Raw genomic sequence first — 26,950 nt, forward strand, 5'->3', positions numbered from 1 at the left:
TATTCAAACAATGGCTTAAATAATGCAGTTAAAACAGATTTAATGACCTATTTAAAAATTAGACTGCATTGTATGCAATTTTTTGGGACAATATAATCTTTGTGTGTGTGTTTTGTTTGTTGTCATATTATGCTCCTTTGAGCTTTCTTTTTAATATATTAAAGCAAAAAGGGGTAGTGATCTCAATAATCACTTCATCTGGCAACAGCTAAAGGCGATTTCAGCATATCTCCCCCTGCTTGTGGGAGAGATTGGTGAACAGATATGTGTGAAAGATGCAGAGAAACACATGCACAAAACATATATTGCTGTTGATTTTCAATCATTTTAGCTGGCTTGTGCTATATGTTTCATGATTTATTAAATGACTAGAAAAATGATAATATCAAGAGGAGTAACAGAATCTTTGGCTTTCCAGGTATTTCCAAAGCCAGCATAAACCATGCTAATAGATGTTGGCACTTGGAACAGCAATAGCAATAGGTAGCACCATCAGATTCTGAGAACAGTTTCCTATTAAAGAATCTATTAAGCATCCTGATTACAGTAAGTCTAGTGTAGATATTTCACCCCTGGAGTATGTTTCCCTAACAAAATATTGGTTTTAATTTCTAAAGTAACATGCTCTAACAAAAGAAGAACCTATACACTTCAGGTTCAGAAATTATTCAAGTTTGGCAGTTTTCAAGGCAGGTACTATCTCCAGGGTAAACCACATGTCACTTTCTAGAGAATTCTCTGTACATGCTATGTATTTAGCTATCCTTGCCTTTTTTCTTCTTCTCATAGATAGTTTTTACTCTCTATTGTCAATGCTGAGTGCCGTGGGAAATACTTACAATCATAATTTTTAAAAGCAATGTTTATTTTAAGAGATGGAAGACAGCAGGGCAGATTTAGTATGTTTCATGCCCAATTGGAAATGGAAGCAACATTAATTCTAGAAGTTATGAAGCTAAATTACATTTTAAAGAAAATGTACATCTTCTGGCGAGGAGTTTCTAAGCAACAACAAAATTCTAGTTAACCAAAAATAATGAAGTTCTTTAAGTATTAAGTTTTACTCTCTTAGAATATATCCCAAAAGGCTTGTTTCTGATTATAGCTTCTTGAAATGTTCATTGTAAAATAAAAGCAGAATAACTTTTGTTTAACTGTGCTTAATCATAAATGCCAATGTTTATGAATTAATTAATATGCTTAAATCAAAATATTACATTACTTTTTCAATGTATTTGGCTTGGTTTCAAATGGCTTCCTTTTTCATACTTAAATTACAATGTACAAAGCATGTATTTTACTTTTTATATTTACATTTTACACAGCTGTGGGTGGAGTTTCAGATTACCTTGAAAATACAAACTTTGTAGCTGAGCAACACCATTAATGAGTTCTACAGCAGAGCAACACCATATGGCGTTCTACAGCAGAGGTTTTTGCGTATTTGCTTTTATTTCCCAGTATTTCCCCATTTCTTAATTTACTGCCAGAAGTGGGCTGCTGCTGGTTTGAACCAGTTCGGGCCCTGGCGCTGTCCTATATAATAGCTGTTTTTTCAATGCCGCACACACACTCACATTTTCAATTTTGGACAAACCGGTTGTTACAGTATGTGACACCCACCGCTGACTACTATTATGTCTAAGGAAGAGTTTACATAACTACAACACTTTTACTTTCTGTTGTGTCATTTTATCAGCTTATTGTTTGCCAGTAATAGAATTACATGTATTTTAAAATGGGCCGATATAGCTATGATTGCTTTACATGCATTTTAAGGAATGGGTTTGGAAAGAATTACCGTATTTTTCGGAGTATAAAACGCACCGGAGTATAAGACACACCTACCTTTTTTGGTGAGGAAAAGAAGAAAAACAAATCCTCTGCCTCTGAGCAATTTTGCCTCATTGCAGCAAACAGCCCTGCGCAAAACATCTGAGAGCAAATTAGCTAAGAGTTGGGAGGCCGATCCAATCAACTTGTGCTAATTAGGCTATGCTGAAGCTGAAAGGAGCTGTTTTTTCTTGATGTTTGCTGCAAGGCAGAGGCCAAAGGGTGGGAGCCAGTGGGTGGGCAGGGCTACATTCGGTGTATAAGACACACCCAAATTTTCACTCTCTTTTAGGGGGGGGAAAGGTGGATCTTATATTCCGAAAAATATGATAAGGGCCAGGAGAACACTTGATTTCTCAAATTCCTATGAAGGCAGGACTATAAATGGGGAAAAGGCAAATAACAATACCATAGAGAGTGCAGAAAGTAATACAAAGGTACAATCAGAGGATGTGACATATATTTGACACCTAAACTGGTCTACAAACTTACACAGAATTGGTCTATACTTCAATTCTAAAACTCTATATTGTGAAACAACCCCACTGATGCTAAAAAAGAATGTATGATTAGGAGTGCAACCACGATACACTGGATTTATGCTATTAGCAAAGCACTACAAACGAAAGCACAAAACTATTTTTATTAATCTACATATGGTAAAGCTATCAATAATAATGATTACTCGAGGTGTACTTTTCTGAACCCTTAATATATGTAGTCTCATGCAATGAAAATTTGTATTTACCAGAATATCATACTAAACACAGTCCCTGAACATATGGAACTATGTAAACAAAAAAAGTTTGCCATGAAAAACTTTATGGAGGAAAGTCATCTCAGACATTTATAAAAATATATATAGCAGTAATAGTTGGGTATATCTAAAATATTGTTTCTACTTTGTTCTCTATGAACATATGCCAATGCAAGAAGAATCTAGGTTGACTGGTCAGTTGGACAAAATAGAAGCTAACATTTTTGTGATTTATGGGAACATTGGAAATAAGTGACAAGCCAGAATAAAGGAAGCAATCAAACTCCATTCAGCTTAATTTTTTCCCCCCTAACCCTATGCCAGTTCTATGAAAGCTCTTTATTAGAGGAGATAATTCAGCAGTGACAATTTAAGGTTTAAGAAGAAGACAGCATGGAATCTTTAGTAGGAAAATCTCACCTTCAAACCAGAACTACAACTGCTGGTCGAACAAAAATGCTTAGGACAGCGGGTTGAATATTATAAATGAATTATTTGTGAATTGTCAAAACACATTGTGTACGTCTTCTTCACAGATTAAAAAAATTATGTGGGAAAGGCAGTGGAATCCTATACTGAGAGACTACAAATTGAAGACATCATCTGATTCTATGTTTGAAACAAAATTATTGAAGAATTAAAATAAAATTCTTTTATTTTGGAAGCATATCTTAGGTTGGAGTTTTGTACACTCAATGAAGTGAACAGAAATTGTCCACTGTTGGAACTTGGTGGCATTGATCCCACAGTATTTAGAATGATGTCATATTACATGGGACTACCCAAAACAACATAGTATTAACAAAATAAACTGCATCATAGGTTAGAATTTCTGTTTTTCCAAACTCATATTAAATTGTTAAAAAGGAACAACTAATGAAACAGAACCTTCAAAATTACTGTAGTTTTTCAAGGTCAGCTGGTGCTCTATTCAGTTTGCAAATGCTGGATAAGGGTTCCCTCTACTGGTGGAAGGTCTTTTTTTTTTTTTTTTTTGACTGATTCACTGACACAAGGGCTGTTAAGGTGTTCCTTTTGAAGTATTGGGCAGATAGAATTTATGTCTGACTTTGTCTAGATTTCATTTTTGTAATCCCCACTAATTTCAGTGAAAATAGCTTCAATTAGCTTTGTAGCCAATGTCTAGCAGGGACATTTGTCAGAAATCCATACATTAAAAAGGCATTATTTAAAATATCTCTCTCCCTCTCCCTCACCGTCTCCCTCTTTCTCCAATTTGCTTTATGTAAAATAAAAGGGCTTTCTACCATGGATTTACTGTACTAAATCTGTGCTATATGACTTTCTAAAAGATGTATTATTACATGTACACAAGGAGTTAAGCTAGTTTTCAGAAATAGTGTCAGCCAAAAAAAGGGAGGAGTGATCAGATAATATTCTAGTACCTAGACTAAAGTAATCAACTCAAATGGAGTTAGGGACTGTTGATGTAATGTAATGTTATTTTTATTTTACATATGGCAGCTTGAAAATAAAAATAAATTATTTTTTCTACGTTTGGGATCATTGTTTTTAAATGCACTTTTGCAAAAAGATTAAAACCAAATCTAATTTAAACATCATACATTTAAAATAATTTCCTCATCAGCCTAATAAAAGAAGCTATAACACTTTTCCATCTTCTTAATTCTTAACAGCTCCAGAATAACATTGTAAAAGATTAATTCGGCTTGTAGTTAAAATATCAACATGGAAAAGAGAACATCACTGTTGTCTTCCTTCAGTGGTACACATATGTGAACATGTTTCATTAAATTAAATTATTATGCAAAATCCATGACTTCTGTAGTTGTGACAAAATTTGAAATACAAATGTAGTATAAAAAGGTGGGATGTGACAACACCACATACTTGGCAACGTTTTGAAATAATCCTGGATTAATGCAGTTGTGTGAGCCTGGAAACGCATAAGTACAGATTCTGAATATTCCCCAAAGTTATTATCAAGTTGTAATTTTAATGGAGCTGAAATGACATATTATCAAGTATTTTTAATTTTAATTTAATTTAAATGATTTTTAACTACTTAGACCAAATTATATTTCAGATACTCAAGAAACAATCTCCTATTGCCTGCCTGTTTCTCATTCTCTCTGTCAAATAAGCTAAAAAATTTATCCAGGAAATAACAATTCACCAAGTCTTGTTTTTTTTATCATTTTTAAGTAAGGGAGGTGTCACATGTATATAAGAAAAATATTAAAAGTTATACTCGATAATATATAATTTGAACAGTTGAAAAACTGAACGGTTTTCCTTATTAATTGGTTCTTAACTTTAATTAGACATAGATGCAGAACAAATTAGATTTATTATGTCCCCTGCTGAGAGAGAAAGAGAGAGGAAGGGAGAGAGAGGAAGAGGGGGAAAGAGGGAGGTCGGGGAGAGACCATGGGTGATATGACTTTCTAATGTTTTTCGTCATACAAAAAAATTGTTATAAAGTTATCATATATTGCCTTTTTGGTCTTCTACTTAAGAAAAGTTTGAGTTGAACCTCTGGTATAGAATTTAAAAGACCTTTAAACTACTTATTTTTATTTTTTATGAGATTAAAAGGAGTTTATATAGCCTAGAACAATAATCCTGTTGGGAAAATGTTTTTCATTTTTATTATAATCTTTATTAAAGATACTCTAGCTTCTAAAATTAAATATTGAATTTTATTTCCTAAAGGTATTTAAGAAAGGGTGAAAATAGTATATATTACAGTTTATTTTTGTTGGTTGGTTTGAATTGGATGTTGTTGTTGTTTTTATTAGACTTGTGTGACGTGGGATGGAGATAAACTTCTATGTGTGCAGAAAGGAGAAAAAGAGGACCGTGGTTGGAACCAATGGATTGAAGGAAACGAAATGCACTTAGTAAGGATGTTATTATTGTTTTTTTATAATGTTATTAAACATTATCATTAAAGGTAAAAACTAAGAAAGAATAAATAGAAAAAATAGGGAAAAAATAAAAATATAGTAAAGAAAAAAATTAAAGAAAATACTTCCTTTTTCATCTTAACAAGTATAAACAAGTAATTTTAGTAATTTATGAATTCCCTTCAAACACAACAAATGACAAATATCTTCTTCTAATATGTCATCTCTTATCTATAAACAAATGCTTAAAGCTTCATTGTTAGTCAGGCCTGATCTATTTAACATCAAATTTAACCTTGATCAAATAAGCCTTTATATTCTTTCCTTTTATTTTTAACAATGTTGAAATAACAATTTGAAAAAAAATAATCAAGAAATTAAAAACAATGTAAATAAAAACTTCAAATAATGTCTTAGAACTTGATTTCATTTTTTCTTTTCCTATTCTCTCAAAAGTCTTTGAACCTTCCAGAAATCTCTTTTGTAAATCCAATATAGGAAAGTTATTCAGGTCACTCTTTTGATCTGTTACTTCTATATCCCTTTTAATTAGTATTAATATCCTGATTTTGTTTGTATTGCAATATGGCATCTTTTTCCATATCATTCTTGTAGCCTATCACTTTTATATCCACTTTTGTTTTATCCAGTAAAACATGTTCCATAACATCTGTCAAACTTGGTCTATCTCTAATGAATCTCTTTGAGTGTCTTTTAAAATTAATTTCTGGGTTCATTGTTCAAAAATACCCTTCAGTACATCAAATGTTAAAGTATTTTGCTCCATTCCGTATTAGTAAGTCAAATGTAAGGATTCTTCTTTAATTATAATCTTTAGTTTTTTCTGGTTCTCTTTCTAGTTTCTAAAGGGGTCAGTTGTTAAGACCCTGAGCTTGTTGACCGGCAGCCCAGGTTCAAGTGCATGCAATGGAGGGAGCTCCCGTCCTTGCCCCAGATCCTGCCAACCTAGCAGTTCAAAAGTATGAACCAGTAGTGGGTTCCGCTTACCTTCGCTACTGGCTTGGAACCAGGAGTGTAAACGTGTGCGCGCTTGCTTTGTGCATGCGTGGCACTTCTGCACATGCACAGAGTGTCCATGATAATGTCCGGGTGGTGATAATGTCCGAGTGGGTGGGCAGAGCCTCCTGCTGCCACCACTACCGCTTCACCTGAACCGGAGTGAACCAGTAGAAACCCACCACTCGTATGAACACGTAAGTAGATAAATAGGAACCATTAAGATGGGAAGGTAACATTGCTCCAGAACATTATGCTGTCCAAATGTCTTTGGACAGCACTGGCTCAATGGTCTTCAAATGGAGATGAGTACTGCCCCTCATAGTCGGCAATGTTTAGCAAAGTAAAATCCACAGGGACTCCTTTACCTAGTGTCTAACCTTTAAAGTTCCATCCTAACATGGTTCTTTAAATAAAAAATAAAAAAGATTCAAACCATAGCATTTTCGCACAGAAAGAATCTTATTTCAAATCCATCTGAATCTCTATTCTGTTTGTAACTTTCTAAATTCAGTGTTGCAATCACCATTTTCCTGTTTATTCCAAAATTTAAAAACCTAGTATTACTACATTCATGTCAGAAGCACCTACCAAGGCACTTCTGAATTGAAAGGATTAACTGGTGACATTACAATTGCCAGGGAAACCTTCTTTTCATATTATTCTGTTATTTTTCCATCAAAGTAATACTTATTTATCTAAAGCCCTTAAATTTAAAACTTCTTTTGCTTTTTGAAGCAATTCTTTTGCTATTGGAAGGAAACTCCCCAGTGCTGTCCGAAATTTATCAATCTGCATATTCATAATAGCTGAAAAGCAAATAACAAGCAATTTCCAATATGATTAGAAAAGTAAGTATGTAAACCCAGTGTCTATAAAGACACTGGCCCCATTCAAACAAACATGACTTTCTCTAAGCCAGTGGGAAAGTGCTATCTTGAGAAGCAACTGTTTGGAGCACTACAGTGAGTACAAGTCCTCTCCATGAATAGCTCACAATCATCAACTCTTTTAATGGAGCTATTTTCAGTTTTTCACCCCAGTAGTCCAGATATGAAATTATTTAAAATGTATATCTTCCTCTCTTCTCTTTCCTATCCTTTTCCTTTATTTACTAAATGCAGTAATAAAAAGCTTGCTTGAACATCATACTGCCTAAATACTATCAGCAATACCAAGTTTACTATATTCTATCATAAAGAGCATTTTGCTAAATAGAAGAAGGCATTCTATTAAACTATCAATTTTTTCTTGCTGTATCAATCTTTCTGTATCAGTGAAAGCATGTAATAGGAACATTCCTAACACCAGTTGTGGTATAAAGAAAATTTGAATTGGGGTTATTTTTATACCCTAAACAGTACATCATAAACAATGTGTGCATAATGCAGGAAGAACAGCTGCTCTTTTTAATGTTTCTTTTTTCCCTTAAAATTAAAATTATTTATAGCTTTGGAAATGAAAGTGAGCAATTCACTTTTGAAAGCATCATTTTCTTTCCAGCCATTATCTCTGACACTCTAGCTACTAGCACCTAATAAACTTTATCATTTCTTTCTCAAGTAGTTCTTTATAGTGTTGAAAGCTCTGTTCCCCACAAGAGCGTACAAAACTAAGTCTCCAAACTTGGTGCTTATAAAATGCATTATTAGGTCAGGATAATACATGCATAAGCATTCAGGTGAACCTTTAGGTATTTAAATTGGATTGGTAGCTGAATCTTTAAGCCAACAGAGAGGAAGATGCTAAAACCTCAAATATGAAGAGACTTCATATTTACAAAAATAAATCCAAAAATAACAAGTAACATGTTAATCTGGCACCAAAACGTTAGCAAGCCATGCCTCCCTGGGGCAGCCATTCCATTTACTACTGTGAAAGTACCACAGCTCTTAAAATCTATAGTACCTCAGAATAGAGAATATCATCCTTTAAACAGCCAAATTTCGGCTTTTCATGCTTTACCATAACCAAATAAATTTGAGAATCGCTATATAACTGGGACTTGTCCTATTCGTACCCTCTCCTATATCTTAAACTGCTTTTTGTTGTATTTTCATTATGCCTATAAGCTTGCATTATCACTTCTCTAAACTCTAAACATTCTGAAATGTTTATTTTTCTTTCCTTCTACCTTTCAAATATGTGAAAGTTGTTTTATTAATATATTTTAATGTCTGCTCAACACAGTTTTGCATTTTTGAAAAAAACTTTTCATCTGCAAAACATCTAGTTGACACAAGAATTATTCCATGATGCTTCACTAATAATATTTTATGTCTTCTTGAATGCCAGACACTTTTCCAAATGTTAATTAATCCTTTTGCAATGTCTATTAAGTGATCTGCCATAAACTTCAGAGAGTTGTTCATGATTATTTCCGGACAGCTCAGTTTCAAGTCAGCATTTTCAAGTCAATTAATGCACACATTTTTCTTAGGTTAATTTCCGTAGCATTCTAGATCTCATTTCTCTGTTCTTGTCAAGCATAAGTTTGACAAGAATTCATAAGTTCTTTTAATTAAATGATTTTTTCTCTTCTATAGGTGGCCTTTTATGTGATGCTCTTCCTGTCACAGTGTTTTACATACCAACTGTATTTATTTTGTAACTGAATTCATTTGATACAAAAGAGAACAGTACATGGCATTATATTTTTTAAAATTTTGTTGAACTAATTCCATTCCAGCTGACCCATTTTTAAATCCAAAGTGCTCCTCTCCTTCCTGCTCAAATTCCATTCAGATCACATATTCCCTTTACTTCACCCCAGAAATGTTTTTATTCTCTGAGAAGTTATATCAAAAGTTCCAATTTTGACTGAGAAAATTATGTTCAGAGCATCCAAGTAATTTATCTCTTAGAATATATTGGTACCATTGTCTAAAGTCTCTCCTATAGAAATTCATGTCTGATATTTTGTGTTAAATCAAAGACATGAGAAAATGACATGAAAAGCATCAGAGTATAAACTCATCCAATCTAGCTTTCTAGGTCACAGATGCATTTCAGAAGTTCAGAAACCTTGGCTTGACAGCAGTAATCCTTCCCACTGTTGCTTGTAGCAACAAGTATTTAAGGCACAGTGAGGTAGTAAACAGCCATCAAAATTAGTAGCCACTAATACGCTAGTTCTCCATAAATATCTCTGATCTCCTTTTAAAAGCATCCAAATGAGCTTCCATTACTATAACTGCTGGCACAATGAATTCCCCAATTCTTGTGTTATGAGAAAAAGTGAGATTTGCTTCTGTTTATCTTGAATGTCCTTGTATTACATTTCAGTTCTAATCTTCTGAGAGAGGAAGAAAAACATATATCTATATTAAAATAGTGATGCCATGCATGATTTTACGATGCTTCTCCTTGTTCCATTACTTTCCATAAAAAGACCCTCTTGCCACAGTAGTTTATCAAAAGAAGTTGCTCCAATCCCCTAATTATTTTGAGTGCTCTGTTTTCTAGTCCCTGATACACAATTTGTAAGGTTTGTGACCAGAACTATATACATTGCTCCAAAGGCAATCTCATTATGAATTTGTACAAGGAGATTATTATATTTGCAGTTCTGTTTTTAGTTCCCTTCCTAATAATGCTAAGCATGGAATTTGTCTTTCTTTATAGCAATTGCACCCTCAGCTAACTTTTATCAGGTTTACTGTAATCCCCAGAATCCATCAGCACCAACTCAGATCAAATTAATGTATAAGAAGAAATTCTGAATCTGTTGATGTGATCGTCATCATTGTTGAATAATATAGTTTGAAAAACAAGTTTAAAAAAAACACATCTTAGCCTGGTGTTCTTGGGTCATTCATCTTCTAGCCAGGGACCTAGAAATCTGTCCTAGTTATTATTATTATTTGTGCTAAAGTGCATTTGTTTACCCAGAACTACATTTGCCATTTTGAAGCCAATTTATTTAATTTGATGAAGTTCTTTCACAATCTTATTTTTATTTTATCATCTTAAACAAAAAAGGCTAATTTATTCCATAGTATTCATTCCATGGAAAATGGGATACAAATGGAAAACTTCCATTCCTAACAGGTACAGGAAGCCACAGTAGGTGATTCCAAACAGACAATTTAAAAGAGAGCCATCTATTTATTTCTACTTTAATGTATTTTAATGGTTTTCTGAACCTTGAGGCCACCTGTGCTCTTATCCAATGCCTGGGTTTTTTCCAAGAGCCTTTGATAACAGAATTATCAAAGGCTCTGTTTTTTTGAAAATCTAAACATACAGCATCTATTGGATTTATAGGCTTGTTGACACCATCAGAAAAATGTAGCTTAGAGAGACTAGGTTTAGCTTTACAAAAGCCATGCTGGTTTCTTTTCAGCAAAGTTAAAGCTTTCTTTCTCTTCAAAGTTATTTCCATTCCACAAGATTTCTAAAAGATCTGTATCTATGCTCCTGGACTTCAAATCTTCCATTTTAGCTTGGAAAATCCTAGCATTGGCATATAAGGACCTACATCAATTCTCCATTTTAGATTTCCTGTGACACTTTTCATCTCAAATTTGACTTTGACTGCGGTGATTCGTCTGAACATTTACCCCAACAAATCACCTTTTTCTTCTGGGAATAATTTTTCCAGAATTAGGTGTTTCCATACTGACAACGTTTTCTTGGGATCAATTTAAAATCTGTTCTTTCCCATTTTTCATTTTATGTGTCCAGCTGTCTTGTACATACCTGGTTCAAGTGCAGCATGACCCTTTTTTCCAGACCTGCCTTGTCCCTTGAAGTATTCTGATAATTCATGAATCTAAAATATTTCTACTGCCTCATTAATGCACTGAGACTATTCAGCTCTGCCTTATTCAGCACTGTCTATAAGAAAAATATCATTACTGACAAATCAGTTGTGGCATCCTGATTTAGACCAACTCTTAACAACATAAATGGAACATCCAACATCTTGATTACTCTTTCCTGAAAGAACTATCTAACTAAACAGTGTGTAATGTCTACTATTTTCATCCTATTAATCTACTGTATGTGTACTTCTAATAATAGTCCAAACCCCACATATAGTAACCATCACAACCTAAAGGCACATCCTTAGTGTGACAAGATACCCATTCATTCCTCAAGAACTGGATTCTAAGATCCTCTTTTTTGAATGACATCCTCCTATCTGTGAATTTACTTTCAAGACATTATAACTGGAGCCGGATTCTGCTATTTCAATCCACTCAGTACAATACATAATCATGCTGGCAATACAACCACATACTTGTTATTATTTGTTAAGAGTTATTTTAACTACAGTCAAGTACCGTGTTTCCCCTAAAATAAGACATCCCCAGATAATAAGCCCAATCGGGCTTTTGAGCGAATAGCAATAAGGCCAAGCTCTTATTTCAGGGTTCAAAAAAATATAAGACAGGGTCTTATTTTCGGGGAAACATGGTAACTTAAAGTACCAAGACGAGGGTCAAATATTCTGCCCTCCTCACTGCTGCAAATGCGCACAGATGCTTAACCTACAAGTCTGCTTGACTATAGTTTATAAAGTATTATTGATGCTTTGTCCCTGGATACTTTTTTGTTTAAGCATCATTGCAGCTACTGACTGCTGATGTTAAATGTAAATAGGGAATTCTAAAATCTCAAAAAAAAAAAAAAGCTTTTGATATTTCAAAAGGGATTCTATGTTACAAAATTCTTTTCCAGTAAAAGTATATGATCCAGCAAAATTGAATCCATTGCCGTACACAAGGGCATTTAATAGATGATGTCTACTTGTATATCAAATGTCTATGTTTGGGAAAGAAAGAATTTAAGCCAGTATATATCATTCTTTTTACATATTCATTATATCTTCACAGCAATCCTCAAGGTGAGTTGGACTGAAACAAGAAATATCATACAATAAAGGAGAATATCTGTGGCTCAGGGTTGAAATGAGGGTTGTTTGGTGCTTCTCTGAACTTGGTTGCTCTCTTGGAGAAGTTGTATTGCCCAATAAAACTTCTCCAAGAAAGCAAGTGCTAGTAATCATCAGTGCTAGAAACTTCTGCCAGAAAGCAAATGCTAATAATCACTACTAGAACTAGTAGTCATCTGCAAGAATACAACCAAGCTCAGAGAGCACCAAGGATCCCTCAAGAAATGTCATACAATGAATTTTTAAGATTAAGCTGAGATTCTCTCTGTTTTAATCTTTGAGTTTATTTTTTATTTTTTAATTTGATTTATATGCCGCCCTTCTCCGGAGACTCAGGGCGGCTTACAATGTGTTAAGCAATAGCCTTCATACTTTTGTATATTTTATGCAAAGTCAGCTTATTGCCCCCACAATCTGGGTCCTCATTTTACCTACCTTAGAAAGGATGGAAGGCTGAGTCAACCTTGAGCCTGGTGCGATTTGAACTTGCAGTAATTGCAGGCAGCTGATGTTAATAACAGTGCTTTAGTCTGCTGCGCTACCAGGACTCCTTAATTGCATATGCTTCTTTTTTAGACAGCAAAGGTTTTGCATGAGAAACATATAGATTTGACTAAATAGCAGTTAAAAATGAACTTCTTTTTCAGGAAATCAGAGCTTGTGGTGTCAAGTGTAAGCAAATATTTAAGAAGGTACAGTGATAAGCCTAATCACAGGTATCAAGAAGCTTGGACAGAATGACTGAGCCTGCTGCCAACTCTACAGATGCTGTGGTGCAGTAATATTCTTTAGTAACACTTAGAAAAGAAGCCATGGCCAACATGAAATTGTATCTAATTTTCTCAATTGTATCTAATTTTCTCAAATTAGATATAATATATAAATTCACATTAACGTTGATGAAACCTACTGCATGTGAACATATATGTTCCGTTGATTATAACATTTGATATGATGTTTGATATGATAAATTTAAATACATGCTAGAACTGTCCACAAGGAATTCAACTGTGAAACCAATTCAGATTTGATTTAGCTTGAAATCATGGACGTAGAGTCACAACTTTAAACAATCCATTTTTCTGAAACAGATTTCTTCTCCATAAATAAGCTCTCTTAGATAGATTCACCCAATTATACAATTTTATAAATACTTTGCCACGATTTCATATGTGCTACATAGTCAGTTTTTGTTTAGCGACTGCAGATGGGACTGGCAACTTAGTCCTTAAGTGACGCACTTGCTGATTAAAAAAATCATACAGCCACAATTGGCTTATGATTTTACACAGGAAAACACATACTGTCTGGTGAACATGAGACCAAGAATAGAGACAGAGATATTGTGACGGTCGTAATTGTGGACGTTGATCACAAAGCAACTTTTTCAGCACTGTTGTAACTGAATAATCACTATCCAAAACAGTCACTACTACCTGTAGAGAATTATCACTCATAGTCATTGAGAATAAAGTCAACATATTGTACACCAGGGGTGTCAAACTGGCGGTCCGCGGGCCAGATGCGTCACATGCAGGCCATGCCCACCCAGCTACATGAAGGGGAAAACATCGCAATACATCACATGACGGCTATGTGACGCCGCAAGTTTGACACCTGAGCTGTACACGATGATCACAATATACTCATTAAAGGCATTTTCAGGCAGCACCTTTTTTTAATTCCCCTAAAGCAGATTGATATAGCTTACTTAATCATCTTCATTCCTGCCAATTTGGGATTGTATAAAAATACTCTTGAGTTAGTACAGGTAATCCTCGATTTATGGCTACAATTGAGCCCAAAATTCCTGCTGTTGAGACATTTTTAAGTGAGTTTTGTCCCATTTAACCACCGTTCTTGCCACAATTGTTAAGTGAATCACTGCAGTTGTTAGTTAAGTGAATCATTACAGTTGTTAGTAACTCAGTTGTTAAGTGAATCTGGCTTACCCATTGACCTTGCTTGTCAGAAGGTTGCAAAAGTTGATCACATGACCTTGGGACACAGCAATTGTCTTAAATATGAACCAGTTGCCAAGCATCTGAATTTTGATGCTGCAAAGGTCATAAGTGTGAAAAATTGTCATAAGTCACATTTCTCAGTGCCTTTGTAACTTTGAAAGGTCACTAAATGAACTGTTGTAAGTCGAGGACTACCTGTTCTCTTTCATCTTTGATCTGTCCAATAAGAGCATGTAAAAAGTCTACTCTGACTGAATCCTAGAATAATATCCATTTCTATGTGATGCAAATATGCCTTTGTTCTAAGTACTTATTTGTATTTGTTTGTTTAAAAATAAATCTGAGCATTTGTAATGGGCTAACACTGTCTATCAAGCTACTATTGCTTTTTTTGTGTTAAAAATCCAGGTGATAGCATACAGATGGCTTGATGTCATATAATTGATTTTATAATTAGTTTTTTGAATACTTTTAATCATGCTTGTAAGATGCATTAGTGATTAAAATAGTTCAAACTATTGTTAAGTTCTGATCAAGATGCAAAAATTTAAAGCTTCGGAAACTTGAATTCATGAAAATGACACTTTCATGCCATCATTTCTACTCCGCTAGTGGTACTAAAACACCTCATTTCCCCCCTCTCCATTTTACCTGTCCAAGTGTTGCAGTCCCTCTTTCCTAAAACAGGCATTTTCAATACACTTGATGGAAAGGCAGCAAAGGAATATACAAATTTGTTTAATAAATAATAAAATAAATTTAAGTATCCTCTGTAATTTCACTGGTCAAATTTCATTCTCTCATCACAAAAGATAAAAAATAAACCATGGGAGATTCTCCCATATAACAAGAAGATGAGCCCAAAATCTTTAAGTTGAGAATTTGGGCCAATCTTCTTGTTCTATGGGAGAAATCTCCCATGGTTTATTTTCCATTTTCAAAGTGATGTGTTTGAGTGCTTCATCTATTCTATTGCTATCTTTATACCAGGGCTTTCAAACTTGCGTCATCATGGCATTGTCACGTGATGTATCATGACTTTTTTCCTCTTCGCTAAACCAGGCATGGGTATGGCCAGTGCATGATGCATCCAGCCCACGGGCCACAAGTTTGACACCCCTGCTTTATACTATTACGATAACAATTACAATATACTATTACTGTGACAATGTTTACACCACTACATATTATATCTATTACAATTACCTATATACAGTACTTAGCATTATACTATTGCTATTATGCATCAACATTTATTTCTTAAACCCAGCCTCCTTTCTGAGATTTCTTCTTTTTTTGTTAACTGCCAGCATGTAAAGCTCTTGCATCTTTTTTCTGTTGTGCTTTGTCCTACTGAGCTGCTATACTCCTTTTCATCTCTTTTGGACCATTCAATTCTTCTGAAGGAAAAACACATTATTTTCTTTGGCTACTGCAAGAGTGTCCAACATTGGCAACTTGAAGATCTGTGGATTTCAATTCCCAGAATGCTAGTTAGAAAATTCAGGAAGTTGAAGTCCACGCGTCTTAAAATTGCCAAGGTTGGATACCCCTAGGCTAGTGTAGGGGTAGTTTGCTGGTGTCTTTAGAGTTCCGAAACACACATCACCTCCCACACTGGTGTGAAGGTTGCAGCTTTATTGGCACCTTTGCTGTGCTCAATCTGGAGAGAAGGCTTCGATGGCAGGGAAAGGAGGCAGCACAGGTGCCTTCAATTTTGCTAAACAGTTTGCGCTTCCGCAATCATATTTCAATGAAAAGTAAATGTATGTTAATCTTATGCTAATTAATTGACACTGTGTTAATGTACTGGATACAGTTTGTAATTTAGCACTAATTAGAAGCCTTTAGCTAAAACATCGGCAGGAGTGAAGTTCACTTGGACCATGAAGGCCGAAGCTGATTGATATTTACTTTGCAATAGTTCCAAAGAGATTATTCCTAAGGAACAGCTGAAGCTAACTGCAGTAATATCACTGATCCCAAAAGAATTTTGGCTATAGATCATGACTAACATTGAAACTGACCCTTGATACTAACAGATATGGAATATCTAAGTATTCACTATTTTTTTTTCATTAAGGATTCTGTTTACAAGAGTTATTTGTTTTTCTAAAAGCTATTTTTGACATAATCCAAGCAAGAAGTCAGTCACTGAGAACATAGGGTGTTTGCACTGAAATGTTTTTATTCCAACTCTGTGACTGCTGTTTGCTTTTTTGGGTCACCAACATCATCTCAGCCTCTAAAAGAAACAATACAAGATGACTCAATAAGCAGGCAGAATAGATTTAAATTTTATTAAGATTTACTACATTTAATCATGAGCCTTATACTTGCTTGTAAGTGGGTAGCATATGAAAGAACAAACACAAAGAAAAGGCATGTCAGGTCTAGAGAGACAATAACAGGAGTTGTATTTTGAAAAGAGAAAAAAAATAGGCAGACGGAAGACTTGAAATATGAAAAAATATAACAGCGAAAACTGAAAACAGCAAACTCTGAAAGGAGAAACATTAGAAACATATTGACAACTGATTAAGTCCAAACGTATCTGTATTGTTATGTCTTCTTAAAAGAAGGGAGAATACCTTCTGGCTAATCTTGTAAACTTCTATTCATGTGAGACAGCATTTCAACTTCATTAGCCAGTCCCAAACACAAATCTATCTATTTAGGAAAAGCTTGTAACTCCTAATTCTGCAGCCCAACCAACATAGCTGCACTAGTTTGTGTTCTTTTGCGTTGTTTTAGCAGTGCAACCTCTAGTCAAACTAACAACTAAGCTGGTAGTGGACAACGCTACTTTGTCCTAACAAGCATGAGACTGCTGACTAAAGTTATGATTACATGGTGTTTTGTTTTGTTTTTGTTTTTTTTAATTTGATTTATATGCCGCCCTCCTCCGGAGACTCAGGGCGGCTTACAATGCGCTAAGCAATAGCCTTCATTCTTTTGTATATTTATACAAAGTCAGCTTATTGTCCCCATAACTGGGTCCTCAATTTACCTACCTTAGAAAGGATGGAAGGCTGAGTCAACCTTGAGCCTTGGCGAGATTCGAACCTGCAGTAATTGCAGGCAGCTGTTCTTAATAACAGGGTGCTTTAGACCACTGTACTACCAAGGCTCTTGATGTTGATTTTCATACTTATCTGAGACTCATCTAATTTACCAAACATTAGTTTATAGTACAGGGTACTCTATAAAATCCCTTGTGTGTTCTTATATTTGATCAGAAACAAATGAGAAAAACTAATCTATTGTATCTTACTGTGTATTCCATAATTTATTTCTCAACATGTAGTGATAGATTACAGCCTTTATTTGCATCAAGTAATCAACAGCTTCATTTTCTATATTCAGTAATATGAAGATGTTCATTCAAGAATATTCATCAATAATGACCCTTAGCTTCATTTGGATGTATCCATTGTGTATAGCTGTGCTGGGTTTAACAATAGAATTGCTACTTAGTCTGACGACACTGCAAAAAATTAGACCTCTTTTATCTGTTATGCAGAGCCAGTGTGGTGTAGTGGTGGGGTTCAACTGTTAATTGTCAATCCTATGTTTCTGTGAAAAGGTTTTAAGTAGTTAAATTAACAACTAGCCAAGTAAAACAAATTGTTGGGAATTGTGTTACCACTATAATTAGATCCAAATATTTTTTCCTTGGGGACATTTGACGCAGGGCAAGATTAGCATTACAGTAAATAAAAGGAGGGGAAACCTGTTTAAAAGAAAAGCATTGGTTTTTCATATATGAACTGCTTTAGGTATGAGAAGTTTTATGTTTCAGAAGTTACTTTTAAACATATGACATTTAAAAAAAAAAAATCCAATATTTGAACATAAACTGTTTAGAAGATCGTAATATCTGGCTTTTTAATGTTATAAAAATAAAGTTATGCAGCAATTACCAAAAATTGGCTACATGTTCCACATGTTCCCTTTATGAAATTTATTTTCATCCAAAAGAAATGATATGTGAGCAATAGATAAGATATAAAGAATATTTCTCAACCTAAATTTTCAACCTGTTAAATGGGGAGGAGAAAAAGCACAGCTGAACCTTTGGATTATTATGGAAGCTCAAAGAACCAAATAATTATTAGCAATTAGTTAATTGTACTTGAACATTTTTCCTAAAGATTTTTCTGCTCTAATTAGCTTCTATATTTAAATTAAGCAAAATTTACAGGTAGTACTCGATTTACAATACAACAGTTCATTTATTGACCATTCAAAGTTACAACAGCACTGAAAAAAGTGACTTATGACCATTTTTCATATTTATGGCCATTGCAGCATTCCCATGGTCACATGATCAAAATTCAGACACTTGGCAACTGATTCATACTTATGACAGTTGAGTGTCCCAAGGTCACATGGTCCTTTTTTGTGACCTTCTGACAAGCAAAGTCAAGGGGAAGCCAGATTCACTCAACAACCAGTTACTAACTTAACAACCACAATGATTCACTTAACAACTGGGACAAGAAAGGTCATAAAATGGATCAAAATTCACTTAACAAATGTCTCACTTAGCAACAAAATTTTTGGACTCAGTTGTGATTGTAAGTTTTGGACTACCTATATAGAAATACCTGCGTTCATGACCAATTTGGAATTACTCGGTGTTAAGACTTATGTAAGCTCTGTTGAAATAAGCATCAACCATGAGTTTAAACTTTAAACCCACTTTTCCCACCAGCTACTCAAGTGAATTTATCTAAAATTTCAGTATCTTTAGCTAGTTTCAACTTGCTTGATTGGAGATTATGGTAATTATACTACCTCCCATCTTGAAAGCACAAGGTTAGGAAAGAAATATGTAAAATACCAACAGGATATTGAATATGTTGAGTTTTATTACAGAAGAATTCCTGACTGGAGGAGAAAGACATTATGGAAAAACTATATAATGCCAGGAAATATAAATTAGGCACTAACAAATAAAGATGGACAAGAAAAAAGATACAATTGTGCTGGAAAATAAGGGTTTTTGGCCAGAAATGAGAGCAGAAACTTTATTCATTTTGAATATAATTTGTTGCCCATACATTCTCATCACATTTAAATTTCATGTGTGTGTTCTTGCTAATGTGACTGTTATTTTTTTTTAAAGAAAAACTTAACTCTCATAATCAAAAGAAAATTCTTTTGCACAGAAATTTTGCAATAAAATACTTTATCTTTTTTTTTGAACACTCTGGCCTTGTTAGTAGAAATTTTTACATCGATAATACCATACTTGTTTTATTGTGTCAGGATCCAATGGTAGAATGTTTGACATTGAAAGCTACCAAGTCACCTCCTTGACTTGAAGTTTTCCATAGAATAAAAATACTTGCCATACCTGAAGTCAAACCATTGGATAGAAATACCAGCAATTGAAGCTGGCACTTTGCATTAAAAGCAAATGTTCTGTCAGTGAACTGCAGCCCTGTCCAAGACTTTGAAGATATATACATATCTTTTAGTTGATATCAGTTTTTACTAGACTGTCTGTAACATTCAGTCATTTTGGTAAGCAGAAGCAGCAGTCAGACAGGAAGAATGGGCTACACTGCACAAAGTTCATGAGTAAAGTTAAGGAAAACAGAAAAACAGAGAGGACTAGGAGAAAGATCAAATAGTGATCTTGGCTTGCATGGGCCTGGTCATAACCAGGTCTTGAGGGGATTTCCAGAATGATTACAGGGATGAAATTAACCTAATTTTGAGGACATGGGAGGTGTACATCACAACAGGTGTACATCACAACAGAAATGGGATGTGCATCACAACAGAAATGGTCCACCTCCTGGGACCCACCAAATATAGGTCCTCGGCAGATGGTACCCCAACATGCTTTCTTTGTCAAATGAGACAGGCTGATGTAATTGGGGAGAGGTAGTCTCTTAGAAAACCCAATCCCCTGAACTGGATCCAGAATCAAAGTGGCAGCCAATGCAGTTCACAGACATGGAGAATAATATGTATCTTCTGAGAGGAGACATAACTGCCTGTGCCACTGCATTTTGCAGTTGAAGCTTCTGGGTACTCTTTAAAGGAAGCCCTCTTATAAATATAGATGACATTACAGTGATCCAACTGGAGGTTCTAGGGCATGAGTGACTGTAAGCAGAGCCTGCCAATCCAGGAAAGAGTGCAACTGATGCACAACTTGAAGCTGTGCAGAGGTCCTCCCAGCCATGACTGCCACCTGCTCACCGAGTCTCCCCCCCTCCCAGATTGCATACTGGGTCTGTGGGCAGTGCCACCCCATCCAGCACCAAAAATGGCATTGTCCTGGAACCAGCAGGTGTCAACCCCGAAGCTCTTCTGGCTATGGGAGTTTTCCTTCTTCTTTTCTGTAGTTCTGTAGTTCTATTAGGGGTTCTTTCACTTTGCTTCAGGCTTGACAAAGTTTGGAGCTGAAGAAGGGGGGTTGCAACTAAAATAAACTAGTTCATTCCTAGGTCAAGGACATTCCAACTGCTGGCTGGCTGGAGGTGGAGGAAGGAGTTGCCAGGTAACAGCCAGTGCTTGGATTGGATAATGTGATTTATTGTTTTGTGAGAAAGTGAAACTTTCACTTTTATCTAGGTGGAAAGCCCGGAAAAGCTCAGAGTTGACATTCCACCAGTTGATGCCAAGATGATGTCTCCAAAATAAAAACTGTTCTTTGAGAATCTGCCTCGGAGTTCTGTTTTGAAAGGGGTTAATTCTTGGAACCCTGACACCCAGAGCCACTCAATCTTGCCAGAGTTCATCTGAAACCTTTTGTCCCCCATCCAGACCGTCACTGCCTCCAGGCATGAGATAAGATGGTACAATCAGGAGATTCTAAGCATTACCATGGGCACTGTGTAGAGATGTAAGCTTCAGCAGGTGGGAAGACAATCCTTGAAGATAGCCTTCAGCATATAGGAGTTAATGAAAGTATAAGGGGATGGATCTGAGACATACAATTGATTATAATATTGATCCATAAGAACACAAGTGTCATCATGGTCTCTTTAACAGTGGTTTAGGCACCACTGCATAAAAAAAAAACACAATATCCTCTTTCATGTCTGCAGATCAGATGGATCACACATTTAACAATCTCTCCAGGCATTCAGAAAAGATAATAACAATTGAATAATGAGGAAATAAAAATTATAGGTGATAGTAACTATATTTGATATTAAGGGAAACAATGCTGAGAAAGCACTGAATTTTCAGATTACAGTAGTAAAACAAAATCTTGAAATCTCTTTGGGAAATTATTGTTAAATAGACAAGGAGACGACTAATATAGAGGAGTGTTTTGAAACTTTGATCTGTGTTCATTTCTAAGAGGGAGAGAGAGATTTAAGAGAAAAACAATATTGCCCATGTTCTTAAGGTTCAAAAGAAGAAGAAACATTTCATAGAGAAGTGTCAAGTCCATTCATGCTGTCAGCTAGGTAGACAGATTGCACCCTGAGGCAATACAACGTATCCCTTTAAAGCGTAATTCTCCAATGATTAACAATCATCTATTCTTACCCCTTCTCTACTCCCAAAGCTGTCATCTCTATATTAGCATCACAGGCTGTCTAGAGAAACTGCTTAATGTTTAACTTTTGTAAATGTTCACACTTTTTTCTTTCTTTTTTAAAGCTGATTTGATTGAAAAAAAAAACCTGTTTTGTCTGTAAAATCAAAACAGACTGATGTATCTTATTTTCAGACAGCTTTTGACATATAGGCTTGAAAAGAATGTTAATGCTGCCTGTGATGTGAATGAATAAATGTGACTGAATTTTCATTTACTACCTTTGACTACAAACAAGAGCCTTAAACAGATAGAAGATCAGCAGGGATTGGAGGGAGAGGAAGTTAATTTTCTATCTTCTTCCTATCATAATCTCCTGCCTTTCTTAAATTAGAGGGTATGACAAAGCATTTTCAAGTCATCCAAACGTGTTTAAGAATTTATTTGCTGGTGGTTATTCATTCGCTCTTGTATGGATGTCAGCTGGAGATGGACAGCATCTGTCAATTTGGAATTTTTTGAGCTTGGAGAATTCAAGGAAATGAACATGTAACTGTGAGCTAGATTTCTCTCCCCTCTAGGGTTTATATAGCTGTATTGTGTAGATGGTAAATGCTTCTTTGAGGATGGTGCTATGCCATCAGTTATAGTTTCGCCAAAGCAGCTTCATTTTACCTTTTCCTGAACTTTAGGTGACAGCAAGGAAGCTGACATAAGTAATAGTTTTAAACTCCTACTAAACTAGTAAAAGTAGATTAATGAAAGAAATATCTTTATCACTATTCTGGCTCTAGAAGAATAGGGTCCCCAGCTGGATACACGCTAAGGTTGTGCATTGATGCATGAAACCAGGAAGCAATTCAAGAAAGATCAGAGACCAAAATAAAATGAGTTATTAACTGCCATGGAGGTAAGTCAATTTGATTCTGCAATTTAACAGGTCAGCAAAAGGCTGCGGGGATGTGGGAAGAATGTGAGATGAGCCCTGTGGCAAAGGATAAAAAAAATCTGCAGGAAGACTCCCTTGTCCAGGCCTTTTTCCAATCTTCCATGCTATATAGCTGTCATTCCCAACAACCAGGTTGAGTTCAGCCATCTCAACCCTGGGCAGTATGTATATTGGTATGGGTGACTTAATATTTGATTGAATTTTTTTTACAAAGTTTGAGATCAATACAGTTTTATTGTTGCTGAATCTTAGTATCTTCTGCTGCTCACTGCATAAGATTAAGCTATTGCTCTGGAGACTGGCAGCTACTCCTCTACGTTAGTAAAGCACAAGCCAGTAAACTGATTTAAGAGAAAGCAAGGGCAGTGTCCTTGAAGTTATATTACTGTATAACACATAATCTTTTAAAGACGTGGTGGTGCACCTTCTCTTGGAGAAGATATCTTTCAATCCAGTCATATATTTCATATATATAGATATAGTAGATTTTTATCTTGCCTTTATTACTTTATAAGTAACTCAAGGCAGCGAACAACATAATACTTCTTCCTCCTGTTTTCACACTATCCCCAACCTTTTTTTGTGGAAATGTCATTGAGAAGATAATGGGGAATCAGCTACACAAGCTCCTAGAGAAAGCCAGTCAGGACTCAGACCACTCACAGATTCAAAACAGCATTGGTATTCTGGTAGATAACCTTCATCTTGTTTTAGGTCTCTTTCATGGATGCTTTTTATCAAGGATCTTTCTATGACTGCATTGGTCCACCTGCCATCAGTTCTTCTTGCTATGTGACCAGCCCATTTCCATTTCAATTCTTTTACTCTCTTGATGGTATCATATACTTTCATTTGGTTGAAAACATGTGAAAGAGGCTTTTATGCTGCAGTGAATAAACAGTGGCTAAAATGATGATGCTTATGAACCTTCATCAGGACCTTGATGCAGTAACTATGTCCCTCTTAGTCTTGTTAGAATTCTCAGTACCACCCTAAACTGAAACATGGAAACTGGTGCTGGGAAGATTTTAAATAATAGATGGCCTGAGATTAAATCCTGTCAAGACAAAGTTACTGTTAATTGGGACTACCCGGTATTTGGTAACACTAGTCTCAGTAATTACTCTTAATGAGGTTGCACTCTTTCTGAATAGATGGTCCATGACTTTGGGGTCCACTTGGACTCTCAGCTCCTGCTTATCAGCAGGTAGAAACTGTACTTAGGGGAGCCTCTGCCCATTTTAATTTTGTGCTCCAGTTATGGCCCTATCTGGATTGAGAACATTAAAGATAGTTAGTCACACACTAATCAATATCTGGTTGGACTTCTGCATTGTATTATATTCAGATCTATTTTTGGAGAAATTTGGAAACTGCCACTAGTACAAATAGTCATATTGCTAGCAGAACAAACTTACTATTGCAGAGTAATATCTATTTTGAGATCACTGCATTGGTAGCCACTAAGTTTCCACAATCAATTAAAACTGCTACTTATTACCTATCAAGATCTATATCGTGTATATTAAAAGTACATTGTTCAGTATATTAAGAATTGCCTCCTTATGATCTGAGGACGTAGGGGATATCAACTGATGCCCTAGCCTTACATGAGCTACAAGTTTGCTGATTATATGCTAGTTCTTGATAATAGTCCTTATGTTATCGAATATACCACACCCAAAGGTATATTTAGCCCCAACCATCTTTGTGTTCGATCGCAATAGCCCTGTGGCTTTTAGTATGATTAAGGATAACTATATAACTATTAGTTATGTTATTTTATGGAGTAAGAGATTGTTTCTTTTTTGTCCTTACCTCTGGTGTGCATTTCCCAGAGTCTTGTTATTGGGCTTATATGTAAATATTGTTAAATAAATAGTTACTGATTGCATAAACCAAAAGCTTTTGTTGCACGCCAGTTATGAAAAAAGATGCCTACATTCTTGACATTTTGGGAAGCAAAGAAGAGAGAAGGAATAAATACTATGAATATGCTGACCTGATTAAGGAAAGTCAACTGATGTTCCAATCAGGACATAGAATTTAGGACTGAAGTTTTCTGGCTTTCCAGACTGTTGAATGCCATTGTCAATTATCCCAGATGCTATGATCAGTGATAAAATATACTGAAAATTGTAGTGAAAAATATATGGAGGACTTATGTTACCCTTATTCTAGAAACTAAAGATTATGTTCTAGTTTGCAGCCAGGAGAAGGGCAGCAAAGTTGCTGGAAGGTTTGTAACAAGGACCATCAGTAGCTTTATTCAAGATTCAGGTGAAAAAACAAACAAAAATAAAACCTATAGTCTTCTATACTTAGTAATCTATACTATACTTTCACAAAGAGGCTTGTGCAGTCAGTGAATTATCCTCCATTTCACAGTGAAGTGTGAATTATCCTCAATTTTCATCAGTAGCTGCCTCTAAGGAAGTTGTCTTATGCTCAACAGATTGTCCCTAGGAGTATCTGGGCAAGGACTATTTATTGTCCTCTGGTAATCATAATACTTTTCTTCTAGTCTCTGATTACTAGGATATTATTTGTGTGATTGGGAGATAGGAGTTGCAGTGCAGAAATCAGGTCATAGTAGAGCATTTTGCTTAGGTGTATAGATACACTGTTTTTTGCATTTTCTCTGAGCTGACAGTTTCCATACTTCAGTGCATGCACGGATTACCACTTAGAACACATAAATATTAAATGATAAGAACAATTACTGAATTCTCTCTCTCTTTCTGTGCATGGACATGTGCTCTCCCACTCACACACCCAGGTACACACAAACAGGTGTAAGGAGTCTTTATTAAGGCTTCTGAGCCTGAATTGGTATTCCCCAGCAATTCCCTGTGACAGCACCAGCTCAACACAATGAGTTCCACAGGCTACTCAAATGAAGTCAACACTAGTCCTCAAGGCAAGTCCTTCCCAAGTTGCAAAGGAAAAGGCTAGACCCAAGCCAAAAGCAAATCCACAGGCAAATCCACAGGCAAAAGTGAGGCAAGGTAAGGCAAAGGTAACAGCTGAAGAGACACAATATGAACTTCAAGGCAAGAACACACAGCAAGGAAACAAACACATTCTTCCCAGAATCATCTCCATCTGTCTGCTGTTATTTAGCACAGCAGATAGATGGAAATGATTCTGGGAAGAATGTGTTTGTTTCCTTGCTGTGAACCATGAAGAAGAGCTAGGCTGTCTTCTCTCGAGTAATGTGGCTGACTTTAGCTTCTCCTGCCTTTTCTCTGCCCTAAATGTTCTTAGATCAGTGCAGAAGGCAGTTCCTCTTCCTTATCGCTGACCGGCTGCAGTTGCATCCTTCCCCATCTGAACAGACTCAGAGCTGTCCTGCTGCACCTGTGCTTCAGCCAAATCACTCTCCGATGACTGCTTGGAACCATTGACCAACTCTCCTCCTGATGTGTCTGGAACTGGTTCATCTTCATCCAAAATAATATCTGGAGAGATATCCAGAGTAAGCATCCAGGGGAGTCATCGCAGTACATAAGTATATCTAAAATAGCCAAAATACAATTTCTCCTGTCAACTCAATGGTGTCAGTGTTTTTTTTTTCAGGTCGACTTTTTTTTTTGTTGTTGTTGTAATTTATATGCCAGCCTTCTCCAGAGACTCAGGGCGGCTTACAATGCGTTAAGCAATAGCCTTCATACTTTTGTATATTTATACAAAGTCAGCTTATTGCCCCCACAATCTGGGTCCTCATTTCACCTACCTTTGAAAGGATGGAAGGCTGAGTCAACCTTGAGCCTGGTGAGATTTGAACTTGCAGTAATTGCAAGCAGCAGCTGTTAATAACACTGTACTACAGGCCCTTATTTAATACAGAATTCAGACTTTAATACAGAATTCAGTTTAGTACTGGGGACTTTCTTTTGGTGATGATAAAGATGAAGATGCTGGCATTAGGAATTAGAACTGTGAACTCCTGAAGAGAAGTTCTCATTTAAAACTCAACACAATCCACAGTTCGGCAGCATAGATATAAGGCCAATTTATTGTTTCTTCAAATCAAAGGGTCATGGCATCTGCAGGAGCCTGCTGTTTTCATCAACTGTCCCCGTCTTTTATCATCCTTTCCCTCTCACATGAAGGGATGCCACAAGAAG

The 26,950-nt window shown here is 35.7% G+C and overlaps 1 protein-coding gene across 2 annotated transcripts in view; it reads left to right on the top strand.

Annotated features, from left to right (window-relative positions):
* RBP1 (retinol binding protein 1) overlaps positions 1-26,375 on the top strand; it is a 41,417-nt gene extending 15,042 nt beyond the window's left edge. Inside the window, exons 3-4 of one of the 2 annotated variants that reach the window (XM_087872691.1) lie at positions 5,374-5,475; positions 26,088-26,375. In XM_087872691.1, coding sequence (XP_087728817.1) covers positions 5,374-5,475; positions 26,088-26,210 — 225 coding nt within the window. In that variant the 3' untranslated portion in view covers positions 26,211-26,375. Of the gene's footprint in view, positions 1-5,373; positions 5,476-13,044; positions 14,720-26,087 lie in introns of those variants that run through there. The other variant, XM_034439456.3, reaches the window with a different exon arrangement.
* The last annotated feature ends 575 nt before the right edge of the window (positions 26,376-26,950 follow it).

The sequence above is a fragment of the Pantherophis guttatus genome, chromosome 6 (assembly GCF_059756535.1).
Source record: "Pantherophis guttatus breed Tessera chromosome 6, ASM5975653v1, whole genome shotgun sequence".
NCBI lineage: Eukaryota > Metazoa > Chordata > Lepidosauria > Squamata > Colubridae > Pantherophis > Pantherophis guttatus.